General features: G+C 51.9%; 1 protein-coding gene across 1 annotated transcript; it reads left to right on the top strand.

Annotated features, from left to right (window-relative positions):
* Positions 1-1,668: 1,668 nt before the first annotated feature.
* Positions 1,669-24,861, top strand: CCNI (cyclin I). The gene is made up of 7 exons (XM_058803018.1): positions 1,669-2,009; positions 13,506-13,662; positions 18,916-19,050; positions 21,327-21,401; positions 21,563-21,703; positions 22,478-22,708; positions 23,266-24,861. Exons 2-7 carry the CDS (start codon positions 13,549-13,551, stop codon positions 23,725-23,727), a joined length of 1,158 nt encoding a protein of 385 aa, XP_058659001.1. The 5' UTR covers positions 1,669-2,009; positions 13,506-13,548; the 3' UTR covers positions 23,728-24,861.
* The last annotated feature ends 507 nt before the right edge of the window (positions 24,862-25,368 follow it).

Here is a 25,368-nt window from a genome sequence, read left to right as displayed (position 1 = left end):
CTTCTCCGGGTAACCTGTGCCAGGGCCTCAGCACCCTCACAGGATTCCTTCTAAAATCCCATCTAACCCTTGCCTTTGTTGTCAACACAAAGCCCTATTGCCTCTTTCCATCTCTCCCTGCAAACACATGGAGTTCATGCTCCATCCTGCTAAATCCCTTGGTTGTGGTCACTGTCTCAAACTACCACTGGGATTTGGGAAAGCTGCCACAGCTTTACAGACTTCTGAAACACTGACTCTTAGGCAACAAGACCCAGAAGACCTAGAATGGGATTGTGAAAGCGAGATAAAATTCCAGCAGGACTTGCCCTTCTCTACACCTTCTAAAATTCATAGTCTTTTTCAAGATAAAAATTAATAAAAATGGAAGGGAGCAGCACATGGCAGGCTTGGATTTGAAGAACAGTTTACCCTGAGCATAGAAGAGCTGCTGCAGCAAAAATAGACTCTAATTTCAGTCTTATATGTTACTAGGGAAGGGGTTAAAAAAAGCTCGAGATGGATGATTTTTTAGCGAACTGCTTCAGAGTTAATTTGCTGGAAAATGAATAGAAAAAAAAAATCTATGTTCTCCCTCGATGATATATGTCACTGTGCTTATTATCTCCGGAGGAAATCCTCCTTTGTGCACTGTCTGAACAGCCAATAACTACAGATACTGGAAGGAGTTTAAAGAAAACAATTTGCCTTTGCTCTGAACTTCTTGCTTTTATCTCCTCATTTCAACTGCTGGTGGTGCGGCAAGATTCTGACACTCATCACCGTGCCAGGATTTGCATGCCAAGTATTTATTCTTTTCCTGGTCTTTGCTGTACAGTATTGTAACGCAGCCCCAAACCCATTTAAAAAAAAAAAAAAAAAAAAAAAAAAAAAAAAAAAAAAAAAAAAAAAGCTTAGGTTACAAAAGGATTTAAACACTCAAAAGCTTCCAGGTCTCAGGGAATAAACGGAGCTGTGTGACAACGGCTCAGCTTCCACACTTCGGGCATCTTGTGCTGTCAGTGGGAATGCCGGACAGGTTGGAAACGACAAGGAAAGGGACAGTGCTGCAGGCCTCTGTGCCGGGGAAGGCCTAAGGAAATAAATGAAGCCCAGGGCAAATCCCTATTTATATTTTGCAGCTCAGTAAACAAGAGATCACCAGGGCTAACACAGGCAGCTCTGTTCTAGCACACACAGGCTGGGAGACCGGGGATGCGCAAGGAACAGGCGAGACCATGACACTTTCGCCTAGGATCGGCACAGCTCGGGGCTTGCTTGCAATTAACTTATAAACAAACACCTTTTGCCGTCGCTTCGCCGCTGCTTTAAACGCCACTTTACCGACGGTCCCCGGCTCTGCCCGGAGTCCCCCCCACAGCGCCCTCACAGAGCCCGCCGCATGATCCGACACTACCGCGCGATGCTTCCGCCAAGGAAAAGAGTCCCCGTTGTCCCGTCCTCCCCGCGCCCTCCCGCTCCCCCTAAGGGCCACCGGGCCGAAGGGAGAACCGGGAGGGGTGAACCGGGAGGGGAGAACGGGGAAGGGGGAGCCGCCTCCAGCCACCGCCGGCCTCCCGCATCTCTAACGCGGGGCTTTGTCCGCGGCCGGCGGCGCTGAGGCGCGGCGGTTACGCACTGAGAGGCGGTCGCGCCGCCTCACCGGCGCTTCTTTCTCCCCCTCCCCTTCCCCTCCCCGAACCCCCCGGGAAGCGGCTGGCTGCGGGCTGCCTCTCGCTCCCCTCCCCTCCCTTTTCGTTTTTATTTTATTTTATTTTAATTTAACCCCCCCTCCCTCCCTCCCGCGCGGCGGTGGCGGCCTAACTCCCCCCACCCCCCCCGCCCCCTTAGTTTCCCCCTCACCCTTCCCGCTCCCGTCATGGCGACATGAGGAGCCCGCCGGCCGCCGCCGCCCCGGCCATGGGCCCCGCACGGTGCTGAAGCGCCGCCGAGGAGCCCCGGCGCCGCCGCCCCGCCATGGGGTGCTGATGGCCGGGCCCCGCCGGGCACCCCGCCGTCGCGCAGGGGAGGTGAGAGCCGGGAAGGGGACTGGGGGGATCGGGGGTGTGAGGGGTGTGCTGGGCGACGCCATAGTTGCAAACGCGCTGATTATACAGGCGCAAAGTAAAGCGCTCCAAGCATCCTGCCAGCGGTGCTTTGTGTGCCCGTGCGGGTGCGGTGCCCGGCGGGTGCCTGTCCCGTCCCCTCCAGGGTCTCAGCAGCGCATCTCTGCCCCAGGTGTGACTCTGGTCTCAGCGCGACGCACGGCATTTGCAATCAGAGATTGGTAAGGTGTCGGAACGCACCTTAAAGATGACGTATTCGCAGTCCCTCTGCCGTGGGCAGGACCCCTCCAGGTGATCAGATTCTTCCAAGCCCTGTCCAACCTGGTTTGGAACTCTTTCAGGGTTCGGACATTTACAGCCTCCCTTGGGCAACCTGTTCCAGTGTCTCACCACCGTCGTAGTAAAGAGTTTCTTCAGAATACCGAACGTAAATTAACCCTCTTTCAATCTGCACCCATTACTCCTTGTCTTATCAGTACAGTACCTGAAGAAGAGTCTGTCTCTCTTGCTTCCCTGTAGGCCTCCTGGTTCTGGGTTTTGTTGGCTTGTCTCCGCATAGTTCATTTGCAGAGATGGGCTGCACTCTCTCCCCACTTCCCTCTTAGCTCTCCCAGCTGCGATGGACGAAGTTTCCCTGAAGGAAGAGCAGCGTTGTGTGCTCTGAATCCATCTCGAGCGGGGGAAACTGGAGGGAATGAGATCGCCGTGGGTTTTTGTGCCTATGGTAGAAAGCATAGTGACAGAAAAAATTCCCGTGAAAACTTATCCATTGAACACAGAAAAAACCTGCTCTCCTGTGAAGGAGGGAAAAAGAAACAATCCCTCATTTTACCACTCTTAAAAAAAAGGATCTTACATGGCAGGCTGATTCAAGCCTGAATTTAAAAATTATTTCAGCACCAGCCTTTGTCTGCTCCTAGACATTGCTTTCTGTGGTGTGCTGCACCAGCACGTATGTGGCACAGCCCTTTTTAAAGACAGAAGGGTGAGTTTTTTTAAAATAAAATGTTTAAACTGAGCAAGATGCATGACACAATTGGGAAAGGGGAGCATCTGCCCTTTTGCTGCAGGAGTGGCACCAGGAGCCCAGGTCAGGCAAGGTGAGGCAGCCTCTCAAAAACCAAATCGTGGCCCCTTTTCCTTGTCTCCAGGGTTGGATTTTATATCCCTGCACACAATTCAGATTTGGTTTTCAAGTAGTTTGGCTGGCTCGTGGGGCAGGAGGACGGCTCGTTCTCATCAGTGCCTACACAGACCTCGGCGTGGGATGTGGGAAGCTGAGTTTTTGGCTTCTCCCCAGCAGGAACTGAACTTTCACATGGGGGGGGGGGGTGTGTGTATATAGATACACACACACAGAGTTTTAATTATCCTTCACCCCTGCGTAGAACTTAGGCCCATTTTGATGTGGCAGGACTGATCCTAGCTGCTGCTTTTGCTGTGTCTGTTGTGTATTCCCCAGCCCTGCACTTGGTTTGCTCAGGGACCCTGGTTACAAACACTGACTGGCTCTGGTGAGAGCCCATCCACACGAAGCCCTCCTTGCTGGGTGCCAGCGGGGCCAGGCTGTGCTGCTGCTCCGTGTTTGGGGTGTCACAGGGCTGCAGCCCGTGCTGGGGGCAGGAGCTGCACTGCTCTGCTCTGCCTGGCTCTGGGGAGCTGTGCTTCCCTGCTTCCAGACCTGTCTCCCATCTTACAGTGACCCCTGGTGCAGTCATTGTCTGTGAGTGAACGAGTTGTTGTCCTGTTTTCAGGTGGTTCCAGTAATACCTACCTACATTTATCAGTTTAATCAGGGCTCAGTCCAAGCAGGACACTGCTCAGTGCTGCTGTCTTTGCTCCTGTCACTGTCCTGGGAGAAGCTTCTTGTCCAAGTGTTTACAGCTTTGTAAAGCTTTGAGCATCTTCCCTGTAATTACAGCCCCTTTGATTTTCCATTCTCAGCCTTTCTGTGCTCACCTGCCTCAGCCTCTCTGGTGCAGGGACTGAAGGGAGACCTCCAGCAGCATCCCTGGGGTGCATGGTGCCTTCCCTCAGGGCCTGCTGGGAGCCTTTCCCGTGCACACCTGCAGCCATGCCGTGGTTAAAGCACTAATTAGTGCTGACCTGATGCTGAACTGAATTTTGGGCAACATTTGTATGCACAGGTCTAATCACTGTGATTTTACAAGGCACTTTTTATATTTAGCAAATAAAGTCCAGCAGCACAGCAGTGTTAGTTATCCATTTGCACTGAGTGATAGGAAGGATAGATAAAAACATCTGCAGTTTATGCCACACTGAGGAATTTTAAAAAGGTCAGGCTGGACCAGTGGCCTCAGGAAAACTGAGCATCGTATTTTGAGTGCCACATGATAACCTTAGGACTCGACTGCCTGAGCCTGGACCAGACTGTGAGTGAACAAGACCTACATCTCCAGATGGAGTGTAACACAGCTGTGGGATCAGAATTCCTCCCCTGCAGTGCTGACTTGCCCAGGAACCTGCCTGTATTTGCCTTTTTTCCCCTGCTGCCATCACTTTGTGGGGCTCGAGGAGCTACTGACCAGAGCCTTTTCAGCAGCATGCTCAGGGAAGCAGCAGGAAAGCCAGCTGGCCATCCAGGAGGTGGATGTTAAGGGGAGAATAGCTATTATTGCACTGCATTCTCACAGAAACTATTCTCCAAAGCCAGAGGAGCACAGTGAAGCCATTGAATGGAAGGAAATCTCAGGTGTCCCCAGTGTCTGTACCAGGCAGATGTGGTGTGACATTTTCCCTTCCTGTGTGTTTGCTGACTGCCAGTATTACCAACGCACATTCATTAAGCACAGTGGGTATTTGCACTTGCTGTGCCATAAACTCCTCTAAAAGCTCACTCATCAATAACATGTTGCTGCAGATATTCCATATTGCTCAGCAGCCCAGACACCAAACACCTTTGCCAGGGTGCTGGGAGCTGCTGGATGAACCCATCTGCCAGAGGCTCTTGGCCCTTTTTGGTGCTTTTTCACTGCACACAGCAAGACCCCGTTTCTTGGCTGGGGTGACTTGACTACAGTGGTCTGTTAGACAAGAACCTGGCTCCTAAAACCTTCAGATTTTTAAATAATTCTGACTGTAAATCTTGGTGTTGACATGCTCCTAACTGCAGCCATGCAGCTGAGTCCCCGTTTGTGGGAGCCCTGTGCGGGTGTCCGTGCACGCAGTGCCAGGAGCAGAGCGGGATTCACACAACTCCAGCTGCTGTACACGCTGCCTCAGACACTCTGCTTCCTCCCCCCTTCGTCTGTCCCCCCCTCTCAGAGCTCCCCTGTCTGGCTTTAGTTTATTTCAGGCTCAGGGCTGGTTTTGGGTTGGTCAGGACTGTGGTTATATCAGGGCTCTGATAGGACAGGAGGGATGAAGAGGCAGGGAAGAGCCAGGACTGTGCCGTGCCATTTTAGCGGACAATTGGAATTGTATCCTTTCCTGCATTGTCTCAACAAGAGGCTAATTAGTCAGCGAGCTCGAGCTCCTGGAGGATAATTAAGCTTTATAACTGTGGGTTCTCCTTGGTTGATGAGAAAGAGGAGGCAGTACCCTCAGAGCACAAGAATGCTGCTCTGCAGCTACTGTGCTGTACCTCATAATTGATCTATTGTTTCAACAGCAGATAATTCCTCATTTCCTCCTAATTATCTCTTTTTACTGCCTCACACTGTATCCTGATATTAGCTGTAATCACTAATTTATCCTGAAGCCAGTCAGAATCTACAAAGCAAAATATTGGCCTTGGTGAGCACTTAGACTTTCAGACAAAATTCTCTTTTGTTGTTGTCAAGAGGAATCAAGCCATGGTAGTGAGACATTTTTTGGATGTGGCTGTTGAACTGGGTATAAACTTGTTTGGTTTTATCACTGCTCATTGATGTTAATGACTGACTGCTGCCGACAGACAGACAGACACACAGAGGTACTGCTGAATCCTGCCTCTGTGCTTTTGCGCGCAGAGGCATTGTGTTTATTTGGTTTCAGGGGATTCTATTACTCAAAAGGTGCTGCATGATGATTTCAATTCCCAATGCCTGTTGGCCCTTGCCTCTAGAGAGTTAGTTTTTATGGGCTTGAAAGCCTCTGGCCCTGTTTTGTGAAATTACTGCTCTCCCTCCTACTTTGTGAGCCTGGTTTTCCTTGGAGTGACTTCCTTCAAGTCACTGTTGATTTATACCAAGTTACACTGGTGGTGGGAGAAGTGAATCATGCCCTGCATGTGTTGCTTTGAGGAGGCTACCAGTGAGACATTACATAATGCCAGGTTTGGTTTGCCCCTTTTTTTTTAATTTTAAAGCCTTCCTGCTGCCTGAAGAACAGACAAGCTGCTCTGGGCTGCTTTGAGCCTTTACCCCTTGGGATCCCCAAGTGCTTGAGGCTGCAAAGTACCTCTCAAGGTCAATTTATCTGATACTCCAGCCTGAGCAGGGCCTCCTAAAACCAGTTGTTCTGCACCATGTCCAAGCACTCTTTCAATGCCTCCAAGGATGGAAACTCCACAGCCTCCCTGAGCCGCCCAGCCAAAGCCCTATCACCCTCACAGTAAGCAGAGGTCACTGATTGCCACCCTCTGGACACAATTGTGCAGCCACTTTGCAGTCCACCTCACTGTCTGCTTATCCTGACCCTGCTTCCAGCCAGCAGCCTGCCCAGACTTTCCTTGGCCTTCCTCTTCCTACCCAAGTACTCAGGCCCCTTGAGTTTCCCCCATAGCTTGCCAAACACAGTTCAGCTGGGCTTTGGCTTTGTGTGCCCTCATCCCCAGCTGCCTCCACTCTGCCACAGTCACTGCAGCCAAGGCAGCCTCTGACCCTCCCAATCCCAACAGGCCCCTCTTTGTAGGAGGGTGGGGGTCCTGTGGAACCCCTGTATCCAGGGTGTATCCCTGTGCTCTGCCTGCACAGCTCACAGTCATGGGGAGTCCCCACAGGGACCAGGGCACCAGCATCTCCTCTTTGCCATGGAGCTGTGTCCCTGCTCTGCAGCACTCACAGGTCACGGGAGCCATCCCAGCCCAGCTCTGTGATCACAGCCTGTGTCCTTTCAGCTGCACACAGCTCTCCTTGTTAGCTCCCCACACCTCAGTGCTTTCTCCCTGCCAGGAAGGGTGTGGGGGACTTCTCCAGAATGGAAACTCTTAGACTTGGCCACACTTACATGCAAATGCTGAAGGGGACCCCACTTAGGCAGCATTTGTTGTTATTTTTTGATGCCTTCCTGTCATCTCACCGCACGCACTTTGAACCTATTTTGTAGTGACAAATAGGTTGAGGTGGGGCAGAAAGTTTCCTTTCAGTGCCAGCAGTGACCCACTGCCACCCTTCCCCTTGTCCCCAGACACTTCACTTACCTCCATGGTGGGGGCAGGCACTGACTGCTTCTCTGGTGCAGATGGGCTTGAGGCTCTGCAAGCTGCCAGTCCCAGAGAAAATCCCGTCTGTATCCCATGAAACTCTGCTGTTGTGCAGCCTGCTCACTTCCTCCCAAAACTCCTTCAGCCAGCACCATGGCTCTTCCAAGGCAGCCAGACCTTCTGCAGGACCAAGTCCCTGGGGAGAAATGGCCACTTGAGGTGCCACCACCATGCCTGAGACTGGTTATCCTGGAGCAGGGCTGCCAGATTCACCCTCCACAGCAGCTCTGGTAAAAGGCTCAGCTGCTGCTGCCTCAGCTCTCTTACTCAGACTCAGCCCAGGTGCTGCTGGGCTCTCCCTAACGCTGGGCAGCTGGTGATGCTCCTGGGGAGCTGCTGGGGTTCCTTCAGCCTCCCGGTTCAGTTGCTCAGCACCAGCAGCCCCCTCAGGTTCCTCAGAGGGTCTCAGGTGTTGCCCAGTAGTCCTGAAGCTTGTCCCCAAAAGATCCAGAGAGTCCCTGAGCAGAACCCAGAGGCTGCCAAGCAAACCATGGTCAGTTGCCTGTGTGAGCTGCTCATTCCTTTGCCAGGGGTGCACAGGGAATTTGTACAAGGCTCAGCCATTGCTGTCTCGGATTTATCTGTCATTTACAGTGGAAAAAGCATGAAATTAATGGGGGTCATTTCAGCAAACACTCCTTACTCTTTGCTTTACTCTGTCTGGTGCTTCAGTTCTGAACAAGAGGATGGCACAGTCTTTTTGCCATGTGACCCCTGTGACTGTCCCAGGCGAGGGCTGACTGTCCTTGACGTGACACCCCAGTTCACACAATAAAGGATCCCATTCCTGACCTGTTCCTGAGCCTTGGGACAAACTCTGCTGCCAAACAATAGCAGGGCCCATTCCTTCTGAAATCTATCCTGTGGCTGATTTCTGTAAACCTGTAAAAGGATTTCTGTAAAAGGAATTTACATCTCTGTTCATTTTTAGGTTCAAATAAACCAAAATCTTGGAGCTGAACTCACGGAAATATGTAGAGTTTCATCTCCTTTTTTGTATCAACACATACGTTCTGCAGCTGGAACTGTTCTCCTGGGGCTGAATCCTGAGTTTCCCTTTTATCCTGAGTTTGCTTGGTCTGTTGCTGCCACAGCAGGGAAAAGAGCTGGGATTAAAGCAGCCTGTTTACACCACTTGAAAGCTGTGGCATGGAATATTTAAGCTGTTACTGACCAAAGACCTTTCTGGGCAAAGGCTGCTTGAATGGGCTCATCTTGGCAGTAGCCAGACAAAAAATGAAATGCAAACCTCCTCCTCCTCATCCTGCTCTGGCCCTTCCTGCCAGAGCCATTAGCACAGGGAGTGGGGTGGACATGGGTCTAGCAGCACACCCATCTCTCAGGAGGGAAGAATGGTGCCATTGTCTGAAAGTTGAGTCAGGAGTTCATCTTCTACCTTGTTTTTTAAAAGTTCCTACTTTGGAAAATATCATTTTAAGTTTCCTGTAAACAGCAAACCCCTGGTGTCAGTCACAAGGCTGGGGGAGTGAAGTGGAGCAGAGATCTCTTAGAAGTGGTCCCATTTATGGAGCAACACTTTTCCAGAGGGCTTCTCCTTCCTAGCTGCTAAATGGACCCTGGGATTTCTGTTTCAAAACAAGGTGTAAAACCCCCTCCCCTCCCTCCCATCAAAACACTGCTCTGCATTCCCTGTTCGACCCATGGTTTGAGCTGGCAGGTTCCTTTAAAATGTTTGGAAAAATTCATCTGTTTGGAAAAGTGGCACTAAAATGAGGTCAGCTTTATTTGCACTCCCAGGAAAAATCTGGTTGGAGGAAAAGCAGTGGCGAGCGTGTGATGTACAGAGCCCGCCTGAGCGATGCTGCCAAAATACCTCAGAGCCTTGCCTGCGTACCAGGTTGTGGGAGGCAGCTCGGGCTGAGTCACACAGGCGAGTGGCAAGGGCCTGTTCCTGTGCCAGCCTCCAGAAAATTGCCTCTCTCCCACTTTGGGCTGGGGCAGGGCTCACAGGAGCTGCTGGTTAAAGGTGTGAGAGCCCCTGCAGGCCCTCGGTAGGGAGAATTCTGACTGCTTCTGCTATGTGACCAGAAGGCACTGTGTTCCTTCAAACTGACTTGCTCACTTAGGTGTTAACATTTGGAATTCTATTCCCAAACCTACTTTTCCCAGCCATTCAGCCTGCATAATTGTTGTTGTCTCACAACACTGTCGAGCTGTTTTCATTGGCCATTTGTTTTGTACGTCCCAAACCAGTTGATTTGAACCCACGCTGGTCATCTGCTCATTTATTGCTGTCACCTCAGGCTGTGCTTTGGCATTTCCCTCTGGCCAGCACGGAGTCCCAGACTGCCTCACTGCCAGGGCACGAGGAAAGAGTTAAGCTGAGAGAAAGCCCCAGGTACTAAAATTAACACCCATCCCAGCCCCCGGCCACAGCTTTGAAATTTCTAATCACAACTTGCAGTCAGACATTTCTGCTAGCAGTAGGCTTGGATCCTTTGAAATCACAGATGGCTGGCTGGAGCTCTGAGGAATTCAGTCTCCTCCTCTCTTCCTTCTGCTTTGCCTTCCCCTCACTGCCCAGAAAAATCTGTGTGCAGGTCATCTGTGAGGTTTTATTGCTGTTTGCTGAAGCAGAAGCAGATTTGGCTGCTGGCCCCTGAAAATACGAGGTCTGCAGAAATTTGTGTGGTGCTCCAGCTCTACGGGAATGACTCCCCTTGTTCAGAGCACCCACCTGGGTTGATGCGCACAGCAGACATAGTGGGGTTTGGCCTGTCTAGCCCTAGAGGTCTTGTTTGTTGTTTACAAAATGAGCTGTGCAAAAAAAGCAAACAAACAAACTCCCCTGCAGCAAACAGACAACAAGCCACAATCGGAACCAAGGAGGATTTTGTTACTGAATTATTTCAGTGGTCCTGTTTGTAATTCAGTTGTATGAGGACAGTTAAATTGCAACTGGGGGCAGAAAATCAGGAGCTGTGTTAGGAGCTTGTTCTTCTAGTGGATGGTGTGTTCCTGGAGCAGCATCTTTTGTGTGCCAGAGGCACTTTTTATAGGCACTGTGAGTGAATACAAAGCCTAAAAATAAAAAACCTCCTCTCTTTTGCATCCCACACAAATGCACCCCCCAAACCATGAAGTGTTATTTGGTTATTTGGTCAGGGACTTGTCCGCCCCTATTCCTGCAGAAACTGCTTTTGGAAACTGTAGCCTGCAGCACTTGGCAGCCTAAAATATCCCCTGGGAAGCTGAAAAGCATTTATTTGAGTCAAGGTAGCCATAAACTTGGACCAAAGTGAGACCTTTTGGAGATGAGAGATTTTATTTTATGGACCAGCTCGGTGTTTACTGTGGATAAGGAGGTGCTTTTTGATGCCTCTCACAAGTGAAAACCTCACACCAAAGTTTTGACCCTCTGATTTCGGAGCAAGATCTGACTTGCAGCTCCTCACAGGAGGCGTCAAAGCCAGTCCCTTCACTGGGCTCACTTCTCCTTTATTAGCTCCCCAACTGTTAAACTTTAAGAGGTTTCAGCTCAGCCAGATGACCTTCCAGTGAAGATCAGGAACTTTAGGAACTGTTTGAACAGTGGTTGAAAAACTCCCAAAGTAACCACAAGGGAAAAAGCCCCAAGCCCAAAAATGCAGCATCCTGGAGCTAAAGGTTAATTGTAAATCAGGGAAAGCAGCAGGAGGCCGGGGTGAGTTAGGTCATGGTGACTGTCCCGGCTTGGACCGTTCTGCAGCCGTGGGTGCCTTGGGCTGGGTTGCAGGAAAACGCGGGAAGTTTCTGCCTGGAGGAAATGTTCGGTGTGGGGGCAGGCTCAGGCCTCCTGCTGGCCCTGCCCCACCCAAGGCTTCTCCAGTTCAGCTGCTGTCGCTTTTCTGGGCTGCTCGAGTCCTGAGCTGGGCAGAGAGCAGAGCCCATGGAGCTCCCTGTGCTGGATTTTGGGAAGCTGTGCCAGCCCTGCTGTTCCTCATGCTCTCAGAGCCTGCTCTGCCTGAGCTCCCTTGTGTTTTGGGAAGGCTGCACACAGTCCTGCTGGCGTTTTTTTCCAAAGGCAGCATTTATCTGATGGAGAGCTATGTAAATGGAGATGCAAACTGGATTCAGCCCCGGGGTGCTTGGCCAGCCTCCCGGCTGTGCTCTCTGCTGGAAAACTGCACCCTCTTGCTCCAAGGGAAACTTTCAAGCACGTCATTCCTCCTTTTTCCCTTATAAAGGTTATTGTGCCTCAGCCTCAATTGAATGAGGGCCCTAGTTCACAAAGGAAAGGTTATTTTCCCCTCTCTTTTGCCCTTGGCAACCGGAGAGCAGTTGGCTGTAGCGCTCACTAAAGGTGCCCCTTGCAAGGCCCTGGGTGTGTCCTGGCTCCAGGGACACTGAGCTCTCTGCTGGGACAGGGACAGCCACCTCAGCCACCCCAGAGGGATCAGGGTAACTAAGAGATCTTGTCTGCTTCCAGAGGCTGTGAAACCCATTTGTGTTGTAAACACGCTGAGAATGTTTATCAGTCACAACAGAAGAAAACAGCCTGAAATTTTTCCCTGTGTTGTCTCCAGTGATTTGGGGGTTGGCTAATTACTCTCTCCTTCCTGCAAAACCAAGGAAGGACCATCAATATTTCATAGGAGGAGCCATGGCCGGGCTAAATAAAGCTCCTGCTTTTTTCCTGATGAGTGTGGAGCGAGCTGCCCCCGGTCCCCCGGCTCTCAGCACTGCTCCCAGCCTCAGCCTCTGCCGTGGGTCTGCTCCCACCCTTGCCACGGCCCAGCTGGTGCAGTGCCTGCCACAGCTTGGCCATGAGGTGCTGAGGGATCCAGCCTTTGGGAACTGGCCACAGGGAAAGCTGTAGCTCTGATGGGAGGCTCAAGAGATGCTAATGAAGCCTCCAAGGGCAGGAGCTGGAGGGGAGGCTGTGACTCTGTGTCCCTGTTTCCCCTTCAGCCCCATTTACACTGAGTGTCCTCAGGATCAGCCCCAGGTTTTAAAAAACTCATGCAAAATCAAGTAAATGCATGTAAAGAAGCTGTGGTTGGAGGTTCTGGAGTTTCACTTCCCCAGGCAGAGTCTCCCTCTGGGCAGGAGAGGAACTTTTGACAGGGATTTTTCAGCCCACAGTGGCCGTTTGGGGGCTGGTGAGAAGAGACACACCACAGAGCTTTAGGGGTCCTTTTCAGCTCTCCTGGTTCCAAGGTGTTCTGCCTATTCAGTGACACCTGGACATCTCCAAGCCAGTACAGGCTGTCCCTTGTTAATGGAGCAGGGTTTGTTACATAAAAATCTCATGTGGAAGGGTCCCTGTTCAGGACAGAGGGCCCTGACATTAATTTGCCACTTGATACCTTCTGGGCTCTTAAGTGGGACTACAGTGTGGTTTATACCTGGTGCAGTTTGTGTGAGTAAAGAATAGCAGTTGTTCTCTGTCAGTCTTGATCTTCAAGGTTTCCTTTAGCTCTGGGAAAGCACCTTGAATTTTCATTTGCTCGGAGCCGCTTTTGTTGTTATTTATAATAAGGGATTGTTTTCCCTGTGGATTCTGTTTATTTTTTCAGAGTCAGCACCTTGCTTATTTCCTGTAAGTACAGCCTGGACTGTTGTATTCACATGAAAATGCCTGGTTAGTGTTTGGCCAGTATCCACCTTGGGGGGATTGCACAAGGTCTCCTGCAAAGAATCAGAAGTTTCAATAACTTTCCCATGGATTTACCCTTCATTTACCATTTCCCTGTTTTGCCTAAGTGAGTTAACACTGTCAAAAATCTGCAGCCATGGTGCTGGTAGGCAGTCTCAAAGCTACTACCTAAATAACCCTTTCCATCAGATCATCTTCTCCATCTGAGAGCAGGCGGTGCAATCTGTTGTCTTTAAAGAAATAAAGGACAAAAGCCTTGTCTCTGCTTTGGTTTCCATGTGTAATAGACAAGTTTTTTGACAGGATGTTCCTGTGAGTGAGGCTGTGCCGGGGCCAGGGCAATAGTTCCATTTCCTGCAGCTTTATTCGCCTCTCACTGCCTTTTGCCTGGACAGGCACAGCCCAGTGTTTCACCAAGCTGTCTTTGGTTTTGCAGGTAGCTGTATCCAGCTGGGTGGCAGGTGGATCCAAGGGTCACCATGAAGTTTTCAGGACCCCTGGAGAGCCAGAGGTTGTCTCTCCTTCTGGAGATGGCAATCTCTAGGGAAGCTCAAATGTGGAAAGCACATGTGCCGAAAATTCAGCCCAATCAGGTAATGTCTGTCCTTCACATCATGCATGCCAGCAGAGGCAGGACACTGTCCATGGAGGGGTGGTGTGGGACTGGAGGTGTTCAGGAGCAGTCAGATTTCCTGACACCTGGGGAATCAGCCTCTGAAGGAAGGGATTCCCTCTTTACTGGATGGACACACCTGGCCCAGGGGTGCAGAGCACTGCACAGCACATGGCATTAGGTGTCTGTTAGGCACACACACATTGTCCTGATTAAATTCATTTTGCAAACTGTGTGGATTATTAGCACCTCTGTTTGCTGGGCACCAACTCTGCAACAGTTCCTAAAAGCAGGTTCATTTTCTTGGAGTAATTCACTAATGGCAGCATTGATCTGATGCGTGCTCCAGGAAGAGCCCCACGGAGTCCAGCAGGGCTATTTATAGAGCAGGGTGCAAGCTCATGTCAAGGGAGCAGAGCCAGGCACTGGCCTGTTGCAGTGAGCAGTGTTCTCACAGGACTGGAGGAAAATTCAGGCTGGAAGAGCCCACGGGGGCTCATAGTCCAGGCTCCCTCTTGGCCTGCAGGGAGGTTGGACCAGGCTGCTCATGGCCTCACCCAGCCCAAAGTGGGTTTGTGCTCCTTTGGGAGGTGGCTCTGTCTCACCTGAGCACTCACAAACACCTGTGCACACCACAAAGTTCTGTCTGAAACAAAATGTGGAATGTGAGGACGTGGTGACAGAATTTCTGGCCCTTTGTTGCCGGGTTGGGCTGAAGTAAGCACACTGAGGGCCAGGATCCAGGCTTGCTGTTGCTGCACCCCACGAGACGTTCACACAGGTAAGTCAGCTGCCATCAGAGCTAATCCCTGTCGTGTTTGTTTTTTCTCTGTCTGGCTAAGGAGCTGCTGCTGCTCTTGGGCAGGAGAACATACATTTGAAGGGCCTCAGTATTCGTTTGGTTAATCCCCGTTTCGGTTTCCAAACAAGTGATCTGGCTGTCAGAGGTGTGGAGTGTGTTGTAGCTGTGGCTGTCTTGAGGCATGTACAGACTCTGGCTTATGGTAAACCAGCCTGTCATTCCCTGCTGGCTGTACTCCTGGGGTGATTATACTGCAGGGAGATAAGATTACAGGATAACAAGATAGGGTAGGGACTCGAGTGTAACCAAACCAGATTGATGGGTGAGGATTTCATGGGGATGAGGCACCTGCATTTCTGCCTTGGTCAAGTTGGTTCTGGTGGCTCAGAAACCACCACCTGCCTCAGGCAGACTTCCCAGCAATTCCTCCTCTGTGCTTTTCCTTGCTCCTGGAATTTCCACTCCCAAAACTCTTGTCTTGATGTAACCTTTTGCTTTCTGTTTTCCTGCATGCCAGCTCAGACAGTGACATTATCAGTGCTGTGCCACTAAATGTTTTCTAGCAGTATGGGATCACTAACTGGGAGTGGAAGCTGCGTGTGTGAGTGTGAGGTGTAGGAAGGTCAGAGGGAGAGGAGAGCATAAACACAGCTGCCTGCTGGGGGGAAACCCGGACTTGGGAGGCCACGGAGCAGCTGAGATCACTCCTGTATGTAAGCACACATTGCCCTCTGTTCCTGTGCTTCAGGACACCCAGCTTGTCCAACTGTCCTGTGTTCCCCCAGCCTTCACTTTGGCCATGGTGCAGGCACGGATGTGCAATGTGAATTGTCCTGTTTTCTGTATATCTGGGAGAAGGTCACATTCCCTACCATCCACTGCCTTCTTCTGAAAGCAGCTGCAGCAGCCTAAAACCTCCCTTGCATGACAGTGTTGTTCATTTCCCGTGGCAATGGGGAAATCTGCATCCTTCTGTGGATCAGATCTGGCAGCCCGAGCCAGAGTGTGGAACTTCCCATTGCCTGCTCTAAGGGTTCAGCAGCTGCACGGAGCTTTAATGGACTCACCTGCTTTGCCAGTGGCAAAACGTTGAATCCACTGCAGACATCCAGTGATCTGACTGGAGACTCTAGGGAGGTTTTTTTGGGGAGTAAACTTTCTGTTTTGACTCTTTAGAAGACATTTTTGGTTCTGGTGTTTAAAGCCTGAACAGTGAGGTCTTTGACAGGAAGAAAGAAACCCACAGCTGAAGAAGCAGGAAGACTTTCTCTTTTAGGATGGGGTGCAGAATCTGTTGGGGACTTGGTTCCTGGTGATTTAATGTACCTGATCCCTCTGTTTTGTTTGTACTTGTCTAAAAAGTCCTACTCCCTCCTTGAAATGCAGACCAGTGTTCTGGGTATGTGCAGCATACCAAAGCCACATCTCACAAAGGTCTTTTCAGCATAAAAAAACAGTGGGCTGAGTCTGGAACCTCCTCCTGCTTCTGAATGGATTTGGATGTTTTCCCTTCTGGTTCCCCTTGCCTTCCCCCCCTCCATGTGTTATATGAGATGCAGGTGACATTCAGGAGTGTTCTTGGGATTAAGGCTTGAGAAATGGAGCCGTAAAGAGTGGTCAAAGGTTGATTTTTGCCTGTTACAGAGTAACTTTGTGACTGAGAGGGGCATCAGTGAAGACTTCTGAATTTATGTTTTTTAGAAAGAGAGTGTCACTTGTGTCATGCCTCCTTTCTTTCCTGTTTTGGCTCACTCTGTCTCCCCGTTTGTTCTCTGTACCTCCTGAGGAATTCAGAGAGCTCAGTTTATTTCCAATCCTAATAAAGGTCACCTGCTCACTGCCCAGGAGGCCCCAGGGACCCACAGGGACCAGGCAGCAACACAAATGGTGAAAGAGCAGAACACCTGTCTGGGACAGGAGACATGAAGGAGAAGATTATCAGCTGAGGTGTTTTCTCTCAATTAGGCAGCAGTAAAACAGAGTCATGTTGGAGTTCACAGATAATATTTATTTTAGCCTACATATTCCATAAGTCTCAAGGTATGGGAGAGATCAGCATCCCTAGAAATGATTTGCTTTGTGCTTGCTCTCCAGGAGCAACCATGTTTTGGCCCCTGGTTCTCCTGTCTGGAGCAGGGATGACACACAGAAAGTACTTCTGCCCCAAGGAGGAACCTTCGCTTTCCACCCAAAGGGACTTCCTCACTTTCAGCCCCCAGAGTGTCTCAGTTTTGCTTTTCGTTTCAATTAACTAAGGATCAGTGACCTCGCTGCTTAATTAATTTTCCTGTGCTGCATTTTGTTATTTGTGTTCTGAGGGTGTCACAGGGACACCTCTGAGAGACAGGGATAGAGCCTGGTGTTTGTGTGGGAAGCTCCTCACCCTGCATGGAGCGGCAGCAGGGTTTGTGGGGGCAGGAGCACCAGTTCTCACTCCTGCTGCCTGTCCCCTGAACCAGGCTGTAGCAACCTCTCCTGGTGCTTAAACTCACCTGGGAGGGAATTGTGCTCCCATCCTCCTGCTCCTTTATCTGCACATAGGGTCTGGAGTAGACATTCCTCTTGTAGGGTTCCAGAAAGAGCTGGAGACTCCTCTCCTTTCCCTCCTTTCCTTTGCTTCCCCAGATGGTTCTTAGGGAGCCAGGTGCATTTTGGAGCCAGCCTTGTGCTGGGCATGCACCGAGCTGAGGATGCTTTGCAGTTCTCCTTGCTCCCCCAGGCACTGTGGGGCTGTGCTTGGTTTGATTTCCATCCCAGCTACGCTCTGGGTTTGGGTCAGACGCTCCTCCCTTTGCACAGAAGGCCGGGCCCTGCAGGCACTGTGTGCTCCCTCAGTGAAATGGTGCCTTTGGGCTGCCCACAAAGGGCAGCAGGATCCAAGGCCAGGTCTTGGAGGGCTGGGGAGAAGAGGCAGCACAGAGGGAGAGTCTTTACTCTTCCCAGCTATGCTGTTTTTCGGAGAAGACCTCACCTTCAGCCTTGGCAGGCACAGGGCAACAGCACCCAGCCAGGACAGAGGCCACTGAGAGCTGTGGAAGCTGCTGCCTGTTCAGGTGGGATCGAGCAGCAATGGGATTTACCAGGGATGGAAGGACCGGGGGGGGGGGTGGTGGTGTTGAAATCCCCCAGGCTGCTGAGGCAGAGCCCTCCCTCCCTCCCTCCCCAGCAGGAACACCACAGGTGCCGTTTCCACCCCCTCCTCGAGCATTCCCCTTTCCTCCCCCCAGGTACAGCCCAGGTCCCCTTCCACTCTCAGGAGCACCTGCAGCAGAGCGTTCAGTAACTCTCCTGGTGTGTGGTGTGTTCACTGTGCTCCTGGGCCCTCCTGCCCCCAGGGGGCTCACATTTCACCCTGGAACTGCATCAGTGATTTCAGGAAGAACCAGTGTTCCTTGAAGAAAAGAGCAGGTACTTCTTCCTCAAGGGCCAGGCTGTGGCTGAGCAGAGCTGAGAGCAGGGGCCCATGTGGAGCAGCAGCAGGCAGTGCTGGTGACATGGGACGCTCTCATGGTCAGTGCAAGGTACACATAGGTGATCCAGTGGCAGATGTAGCCTGAAGTCTTTATTTGGTATCAGTGTTGGGGTGGTTTTTCCCAAATTCCTGCTGCTTTGCCCTCATGGCATTACTGGGGGCAGTTACAGCTCAGCTTTTTGTGCTTCTGGACACATCTGGGCTGCTCATCCCCAATAATCCCCACTGGAGCGAGCCCAGACAGTTCCTTAGGTGATGTGAAAGGCTCTAGGAAAGCTGGAGATACTTCTGAACTGGGTCACGGGGAAGGATTTGGTGTCAGTGACTGAGCTGTGCGTGTGGTTGAAATTTAGCTGCTCTCCAAACAGATCGATGGGGAGACGTGGGCCAAACACCCAAACCAAACACCAAACCCAAACTGCAGGTGAGGCTGTAGCTGCTGCCTCCCCCTTCCCAGTTCCCTGAGAGCCTTGTGTCAGATGTTTGCAGTTTTCTTTATTATAACAAGTACTGAGCTAAAAAAAACCCCATGATTTGAAGAAAATAAGAAACCTTTCCCCACAAAACCCCAGAGTCCCTCCACTCTGCTGTTGGCAAGGGGGGCTTTGTTCCAGTTGGGAATTGCTGTGCACCCACATAGTTCTGAGCAGGTTAAAAAACACTAAATAAATAATAAATTTTTGGGAACTACTCTGAAGCTGAGGCTGCCAGTGCTTGACAAACTACAAGTCACCCATCCTCTTTTCCCCAGAAGAGAGGACAGTGACACTGGAGTGAGGTTTGAGATTGCTGTAAGGAAAGTTGTCTTTTCCAGGGCAGGTTTTTGGGATGGGATAAGTAACTGCAGGGACAGAGTGGTGACTGGGGCTGGCTCCAGGCTCCCCCTTTGCAAAGGAGGCTTTGTTCTGTGCCGAGTCACTCCTGCAGAGGTAAAACCTTTGATCCTTTCTCTCCCCCAGGATGTAGCCATTTCTCCAAGGCAGAGGGATGAGGTCATCCAGTGGCTGGCCAAGCTCAAGTACCAGTTCCACCTTTACCCAGAAACGCTCGCCCTGGCCATCAGCCTCTTGGACAGGTTTTTAGCAGCAGTAAAGGTAAATATCTGCAGCTGCACGGGCAGGAACAGACACGGCGCGTGCTTGGTGTGCGCAGTCCGAGCGGTGCGGCCGGACGGAAGCGCTTCCTTCCCCCTTCTCCCTGCCCCACAGTGCCTGGGCTGCCTCAGGAAGGCAAAGGCAGTGCCACAAGCCCCAGGCCAGCAGCACCAGGGACAGGCCCTGCTCACCTCCATGGCTGCATTCCTCCCCTTTGTACCACCCCAAAATGCTGGGGCACCTGCTAGGAAAAAAACTGAGGAGAGGTTTGAGCCTGCCAAGGATGGTGGTGCAGGGAACTGGGGGGGAAAAGAAAATGGGTGAAGAAGGTTGAAATACAGACAGTGGCTTTCGGAGGAGTAGTTCCTTACCAAGCTGCTCTACAGCCTGATGGACTCCATCTTGGACTGAAGTCCAAAAGGTGGGAAGGAAAAAGGGAAGCAGACAGAGGTGCAGGCTGTCCATGTGACAGCTGTGCCCTCCTGCTGTGCTGAACCCAGCTGGAATGGATGAGCCCCTTTGGGTTTCACGCTGTTCCTCCATAGAAACTGCTTTTAAAAGGGGGAAAAACATTTGGGATCCCTGCAAGTGGGCCCTGCTGCCCCTCTGCCCCCTTAGCCAGGCTGTGCTTTGCACCTGCCAAGTGACCAAACACAGTGTGCTCCGAGCTGGAAGCCCTGGCCTGCAGCTGTGAAGTCAGGCTCTGGAAGTTTCTTTCTTACCACGTTTGCTGAGTTACATTCCATGCTCAGCAGTCCATGGTCTCATCTGCACGTGTCTCAGCCCACAGCACCACCCTGCTGGGTAAGCAATATCCCCCAGGAAATGGCAACTGGAGGATGCATTCCAAGCCTGTGCCCTTGCTTTCCCATGTGAGAGACTTTGGTAGAACACAAGTGACATCAGTCATTAACTCAGCCCTTAAATACTAATAAATATTGATCGTGTTTTCATGCAAGCCATGGAAGTTACTATTTTTAAGAATCTAAAGAAGCTGATTTACTGAAATGCTGAGGTGGCTAATGTTTAGATCCCTCAGGAGCCAATGGCCTCAAGTGCAGGTTTTCTTCCAGCAAGTTGGAGCAGCCAAGGAGTCTGTACAGAAAGCGTGGGACTGTGAGTCCAGAGCCCACCGTGTGCTTTGGGCAGTGAGTGGGAAGGTGGAAAGGGGTTTGGCCTGGGTGAGCTCTGGGGCTTTGTGCTCCCTCCCCAGTTTTCCTCTCCCACAAAGCTTATTCCTCTGATGCAGCTGAACTCCTGGTGTTTGACCAGGGGCCTCTCTGTGGGATTTTATTATGAACACCAGTCCCTTCCGCGGGAACAGACTTGGGGATTGCAGGGACTGGCTGTTCCCCAGAGCCAGCAGTGTTGCTGTATCTCACTGCACAGGACCCCTGGCAGGGCCCAGTCCCAGTTCTGCTCTTAGGGAGTTCATTCCCTTGGACACCTGCATGCACAAGTGCAGGGTGCGAGTGCAGGATTTTCATTTCCCTTTGCCTTGAGCATCTCTGACCACAGGCAGGAGAGCTCAGCTGCCAGGAGCTGCTCATGGCTCCGCAGCTGTGCCAGGGTTTAGCAACAGCCTCTGCCTTTCCAGCCCCAGCCACTCTGCGGGATGTGGCCATGGCCAGTGGCTGTTACACTGCCAGTGGGAGTGAAGCTCCTTGTCGACGTGGTCACATGTACAAAGCTCACAAAAAATCCCCCTTTCCCCTCCAAATTCCTCTTACCTTGTCTAAATAACATCTTGTGGAAAGGACCAGCTCTCCCTCACTAATCCCTGGGCCACAATTTTGGGAACTGTAGTGTGAAATTACCACTTGTAATTTCACAAGGGTTTTTTAAAAAGTTTTCCCGAGTTATACTTTCCCAGGCAAAGGTAGTGTTTTCCAATTCCCATTTCCCTTCCCATTCGTGTGTGACCCACAGCAGCACTCGGAGCAGAGCTCTGCTGCAGCAGGTGAAGTGGCTTTTCTGTGAGGGGACAAGCTCCCCTCAGGATTTTCTCTTTGCCTGCTGTGCTGCATGCCTAAACCCGAGCTCTTTCCAGTCCAGTGCTGCCCACGTGGGTCACAGGGCTGGCAGATCCGTGCCCTGTCTGACGTCACAGAGCAGGGATTTGTGCTTGGCCCAGATTGCCAGTGCCAGGGCGCAGCCAGAGGTCAGCCCGCACATCCAGGAGGAGACCTGGGGCTTGGGATGCCCCAGCAGAAGGATCAGGACATCATTGCTGCATCACACTGACACAGAGCCCTCTCTGCTCTCCTGTCCCACAGGCCCGTCCCAAGTACTTGAACTGTATTGCAATCAGCTGCTTCTTCCTCGCTGCAAAGACCATTGAAGAAGATGAGGTAACTGTTCTTCCTACCGTGGCATTGTTGGACTGTGCCCTCCCATCCCTGCCTTTGCTTGCTCCTGGTGGCTGCCACTTGCCAGGACAGGAACAAGCATTTGGTGTGATTTCTCTAATGACTGGTTCTCTCGTTTTTTTTTTCTGCCTTGGCTTTTGCAGAGGATTCCAGTACTGAAGGTGTTGGCTCGGGATAGCTTTTGTGGTTGTTCTCCAGCTGAGATTCGCAGAATGGAGAAGATCATCCTGGATAAACTGAACTGGGATCTTCACATGGCAACGCCACTGGATTTCCTTCATATTGTAAGTAAAGGGCTATTAGTGTTCTTCCTGGTGTCTGTCAGCGCAGGTAATGTGTCAAGAAGCACCTAGACAAAAATTGTACCTGTAGGGGAACAAAGACCTTGGGGTATATTTGGAATTCCTCTGTACCTGTAGTTTCTGAAAGAAAATGCCTTGCCAGGGAATTCCAGAGGAGACTTGTCACTCTTGAAGTGCAATATCCAAAACGTTAGCCTGCTGTCTCACCCTTGGGTCTTGGTCTGGGGTGTGTTTAGCCACAGATTCACAGCTCCTGGAAATTGTGCCCCTAACTCTTCACTGCCACTGGTTTTCCTCAAAGCTAAACACCAGGCAGCAGGGAAACAAGGAGTACAGCCATGGAGACAGCCCCAAGGGTGGGCTGTGAGTGTAGATCCATGCCTGCTCCAGATCTGCACGGCCAAGAGCCAGATCCACACATGAGAGGAGATCAAGGGAGGTCCTGAGGTTCTCTGTGGAATTTTATCCTCACTCCTTCCGTGAGGAGTTTGTCTAAGACCCCCAAATGCCACACGTGCACTGGAGAGAGAAGGGTGTATGGAAGGCCTTTTGCAGAGCCCTAGAGCCTGGTGCCCAGGCAGGTCCCACCAGAAAGGCCGTGTCAAGCTTTGGTGGGTTGGCACGGTGGGTTTTTCCCCGTGGGGCAGAAGTTGGCTCCAGGGTCAGGCTGGAGCATCCCTGTGTGTGCAGACTGTTCCCAGGTGTGCCACAGCCCGGCCAGCGCTGCCAGCTGCCCCCTGTGCTTGTGTCCCGCAGTTCCACGCCGTGGCGGTGTCCAGCAGGCCGCAGCTCCTGGCCCTGCTGCCCACGCCCAGCCCCTCGCAGCACGTGGCGGCGCTGACCAAGCAGCTGCTGCACTGCATGGCCTGTTTCCAGCTGCTGCAGTTCAAGGGCTCCATGCTGGCGCTGGCCATCGTCAGCCTGGAGCTGGAGAAGCTGCTCCCCGACTGGCTGGCTCTCATCATCGAGCTGCTCCAGAAGGCACAGGTGAGGAGGGAGCGTGCACAGAGCGGGGAGGGGCGGGGGCACATCCTGCTCGGTGCTGCTGGCCAGCTGGGGCTCTGTGGTTCCTTGCTGCCGATGGCTGCCTGCTGTTCTGCTCCTGTGGGGATGGCTGGGCCTCAGCCTGGAGGGACAGTGCTGCCAGGTCTCAGTCCTGACCGCCTCCACTGTGTGACAGGGGCAGGAGCCATGTACCCTGATACACACGGGCCATTACTGCACCAGGAGAAAACACATCGGGGAACAATTCCACTTGTTAGTGGCTCTTCCATTCATTCACAGCATACAGGGAACTTTGCAGGTACTCTGGGAGCACACTCAGCTGCTAACAAGAGGCAGTGAAATCCTTCAATATCTCAAAATTCTGCCTGCTCCCCCCCACGAGTCCCACAAGGTGCAGGAAGGAGCAGGGGTGTATCTTGGGAAGTCACCGTGGTAGTTGGCAAGTCAGGCACACAGGTGGCCAGGGCGCTGGGAGCCCATGTCCTCTCCTCACCCTGCCAGTGATCCCACAGCCGCGGTACCTTTGCTTGTCTTCCCAGATGGACAGCTCGCAGCTGATCCACTGCCGGGAGCTGGTGGCACATCACCTTTCCACTCTGCAGCCTTCTCTGCTGCCCAACTCTGTATATGTCTACAGTCCCCTCCAGCAGACCCTGGTGACCTGTAACAGAGGAGCGTTCCACCGCCAGCCCTCCTCTGTCCCAGGGCCGGGTTTGTCCCAGGACAACGGCCGGCCAGAAGCGCCCGTCTCAGCTACAGCCGCGCTCTGCCCGCGCCCGCCCGCCCCCGCCGGCAGCTGCAAGGCAGGCTCTGCCAAGCGCAAGGTGGAAGAGATGGAAGTGGACGACTTCTACGACGGCATCAAGCGCCTGTACAACGAAGAGCTGGCTCCGGAGGCGGTGGCCCTGGAGAACATGGGCTCCGTTTGCGGCGCCGACGTCTCGCGGCAGGAGGGCAGCGTGTCCCCCTGTCCCCCTCTGCAGCCGGTGTCTGTCATGTAGCTGCCGGTGCCACCACGGGACCTGGCAGCCCGTGGCCTCAGCGGGGTGAGAAGGGGCCGTACCTTGTCAGGCTGAACTGAAGGGAGCCAAAAGAAAACCAGGAAAAAAAAATCCCGACCCTTTTTTTGAATTTTATTTCTTGTGCGGCTAATTATAGTTCCACTATTTAAGCACTTAAAAACACAAAAAAGTATAAAAATCTAAAAAAAGACCCAAAAACCAAACAAAAAAAGTAGCAAAAACCTGTTCCTTTCTAGTGTTGTCGGTTCCACTGTTTTTCTGCTCCTGTGTGTTGTAACCCATTCTCCACATCCGAGAGCTCACACATCAGCCCTGCGGAGCTGTCCTGGGTTTCCCAACCAACTAATGCCTCTCTGATCCCATTCCCACCCTCTCCTTGCTCCCTTTCTGCCTGCTCCTCTTTTAGTTCTCAGCCAGTCTTGTGCATGACATTCTGTCCTGCCCCACCTCCACCACAGCTTTCTTTTGCCCTTCTAAACAGAAAACCTCTTTCATTAATAGCTGGGTGTTGAAATGTGATAATATTGAAAAACTGGATTTAAACAAAAGATTAGGCAGGGAAAAAACCCAAACCAATGCTTGCAAGCTGGTCCACACTTCAGTAATTCCCGCAGGAGTGTGAAGGTGCTCTGTGTCTTGCACAGGGACTTCTCCCTGTTACACCATTTTGTCTGTCCCAACACAGAAAGCAGTTACTGGCTTATGCATCACTAGAATGAAACTATTTTTTTCTTGCTGTGTAGCACTGAGTGTGGATTCTCACCAAGGCTTGGTTCTCTCCATCAGATGTAACCCTTGAATTGTGCAGAGCCCGGTTCTCCCTGCACATTCCCCAGCACTGCTGGGTGAGGTGCCGGGGCAGCTGTGGACACCTGAGGTTTGGAATGTGTCATCATCAGGCACAGAACCAAAACAAAACACCCCAACCCTTGAGTTTTGTGTTCATGCAACTTCTAACCAAGAGTCTGCCCTGTAACGCGTCTCCTCCGTGTGACACCCTGTTCTCAGAACACCCTGTCCCAACTGTAAGCTCTCTCCACAGCCCTGAGGAAGGTATTGTAACCAGAGCCATTGTACTGATGAAAGCCTTCTGGTAGCAATAAAGAAAGTTGTCCTGGATTCCCACTCTGGTGTTGTGCTTTTCACCCAAGACCTGGCTTGGCTTTACCTAGAGCTTGCCAGGGAGCTGCTCTGTGCCAGACCCCTGGAAAGGTGACAGGAGAGGTGCTGGGCAGCCAGGGGAGGCACCCAGCACGAACTCACTGCCTCTCCCGCAGTTCCGGCTTTGGCCCTGCCTCTGGTGCTCCTCACTCCAGGCTGAGTGCCTGGCTGGGATGCTGCTCCATGTCCCTGTCCTGGAGCCCCTCCTGCTCCCTGCCTTCCAAGGTGCCACCTTACTGCAGCAGTCCACCGTGATACCTTCCCTTGGGTCTGGCTTCTTCCTGCCACAGCTCAAAAATTCCCCCTCAAGCCCACATTTCTCAGCAGGGTGTGTGTCTTCCTTCCCTTCCAGCGCTTCCTGCCATCCTTACAGAATTTTCAGTCCCTGACCACCTCATCCCACGGCTCAGTTTTCCAAAGCCAGGCTGCTGAGCAGGCTCAAGGTGTCACAAGCACATC

The sequence above is a fragment of the Ammospiza caudacuta genome, chromosome 4 (genome assembly GCF_027887145.1).
Source record: "Ammospiza caudacuta isolate bAmmCau1 chromosome 4, bAmmCau1.pri, whole genome shotgun sequence".
NCBI classification, from domain to species: Eukaryota; Metazoa; Chordata; class Aves; order Passeriformes; family Passerellidae; genus Ammospiza; species Ammospiza caudacuta.
Note: the sequence above shows the minus strand (reverse complement) of the source record. Positions and strands in the feature narration are given on the sequence as shown.

What these genes read in the sequence shown, in the direction of transcription:
- CCNI (XM_058803018.1), top strand. Translation starts at nt 13,549, where the DNA reads ATGAAGTTTTCAGGACCCCTGGAGAGCCAGAGGTTGTCTCTCCTTCTG. An exon ending in CGAAAATTCAGCCCAATCAG is followed by an intron (nt 13,663 to 18,915) that starts GTAATGTCTGTC and finishes TCTCTCCCCCAG; the next exon opens with GATGTAGCCATTTCTCCAAG. An exon ending in GGTTTTTAGCAGCAGTAAAG is followed by an intron (nt 19,051 to 21,326) that starts GTAAATATCTGC and finishes CCTGTCCCACAG; the next exon opens with GCCCGTCCCAAGTACTTGAA.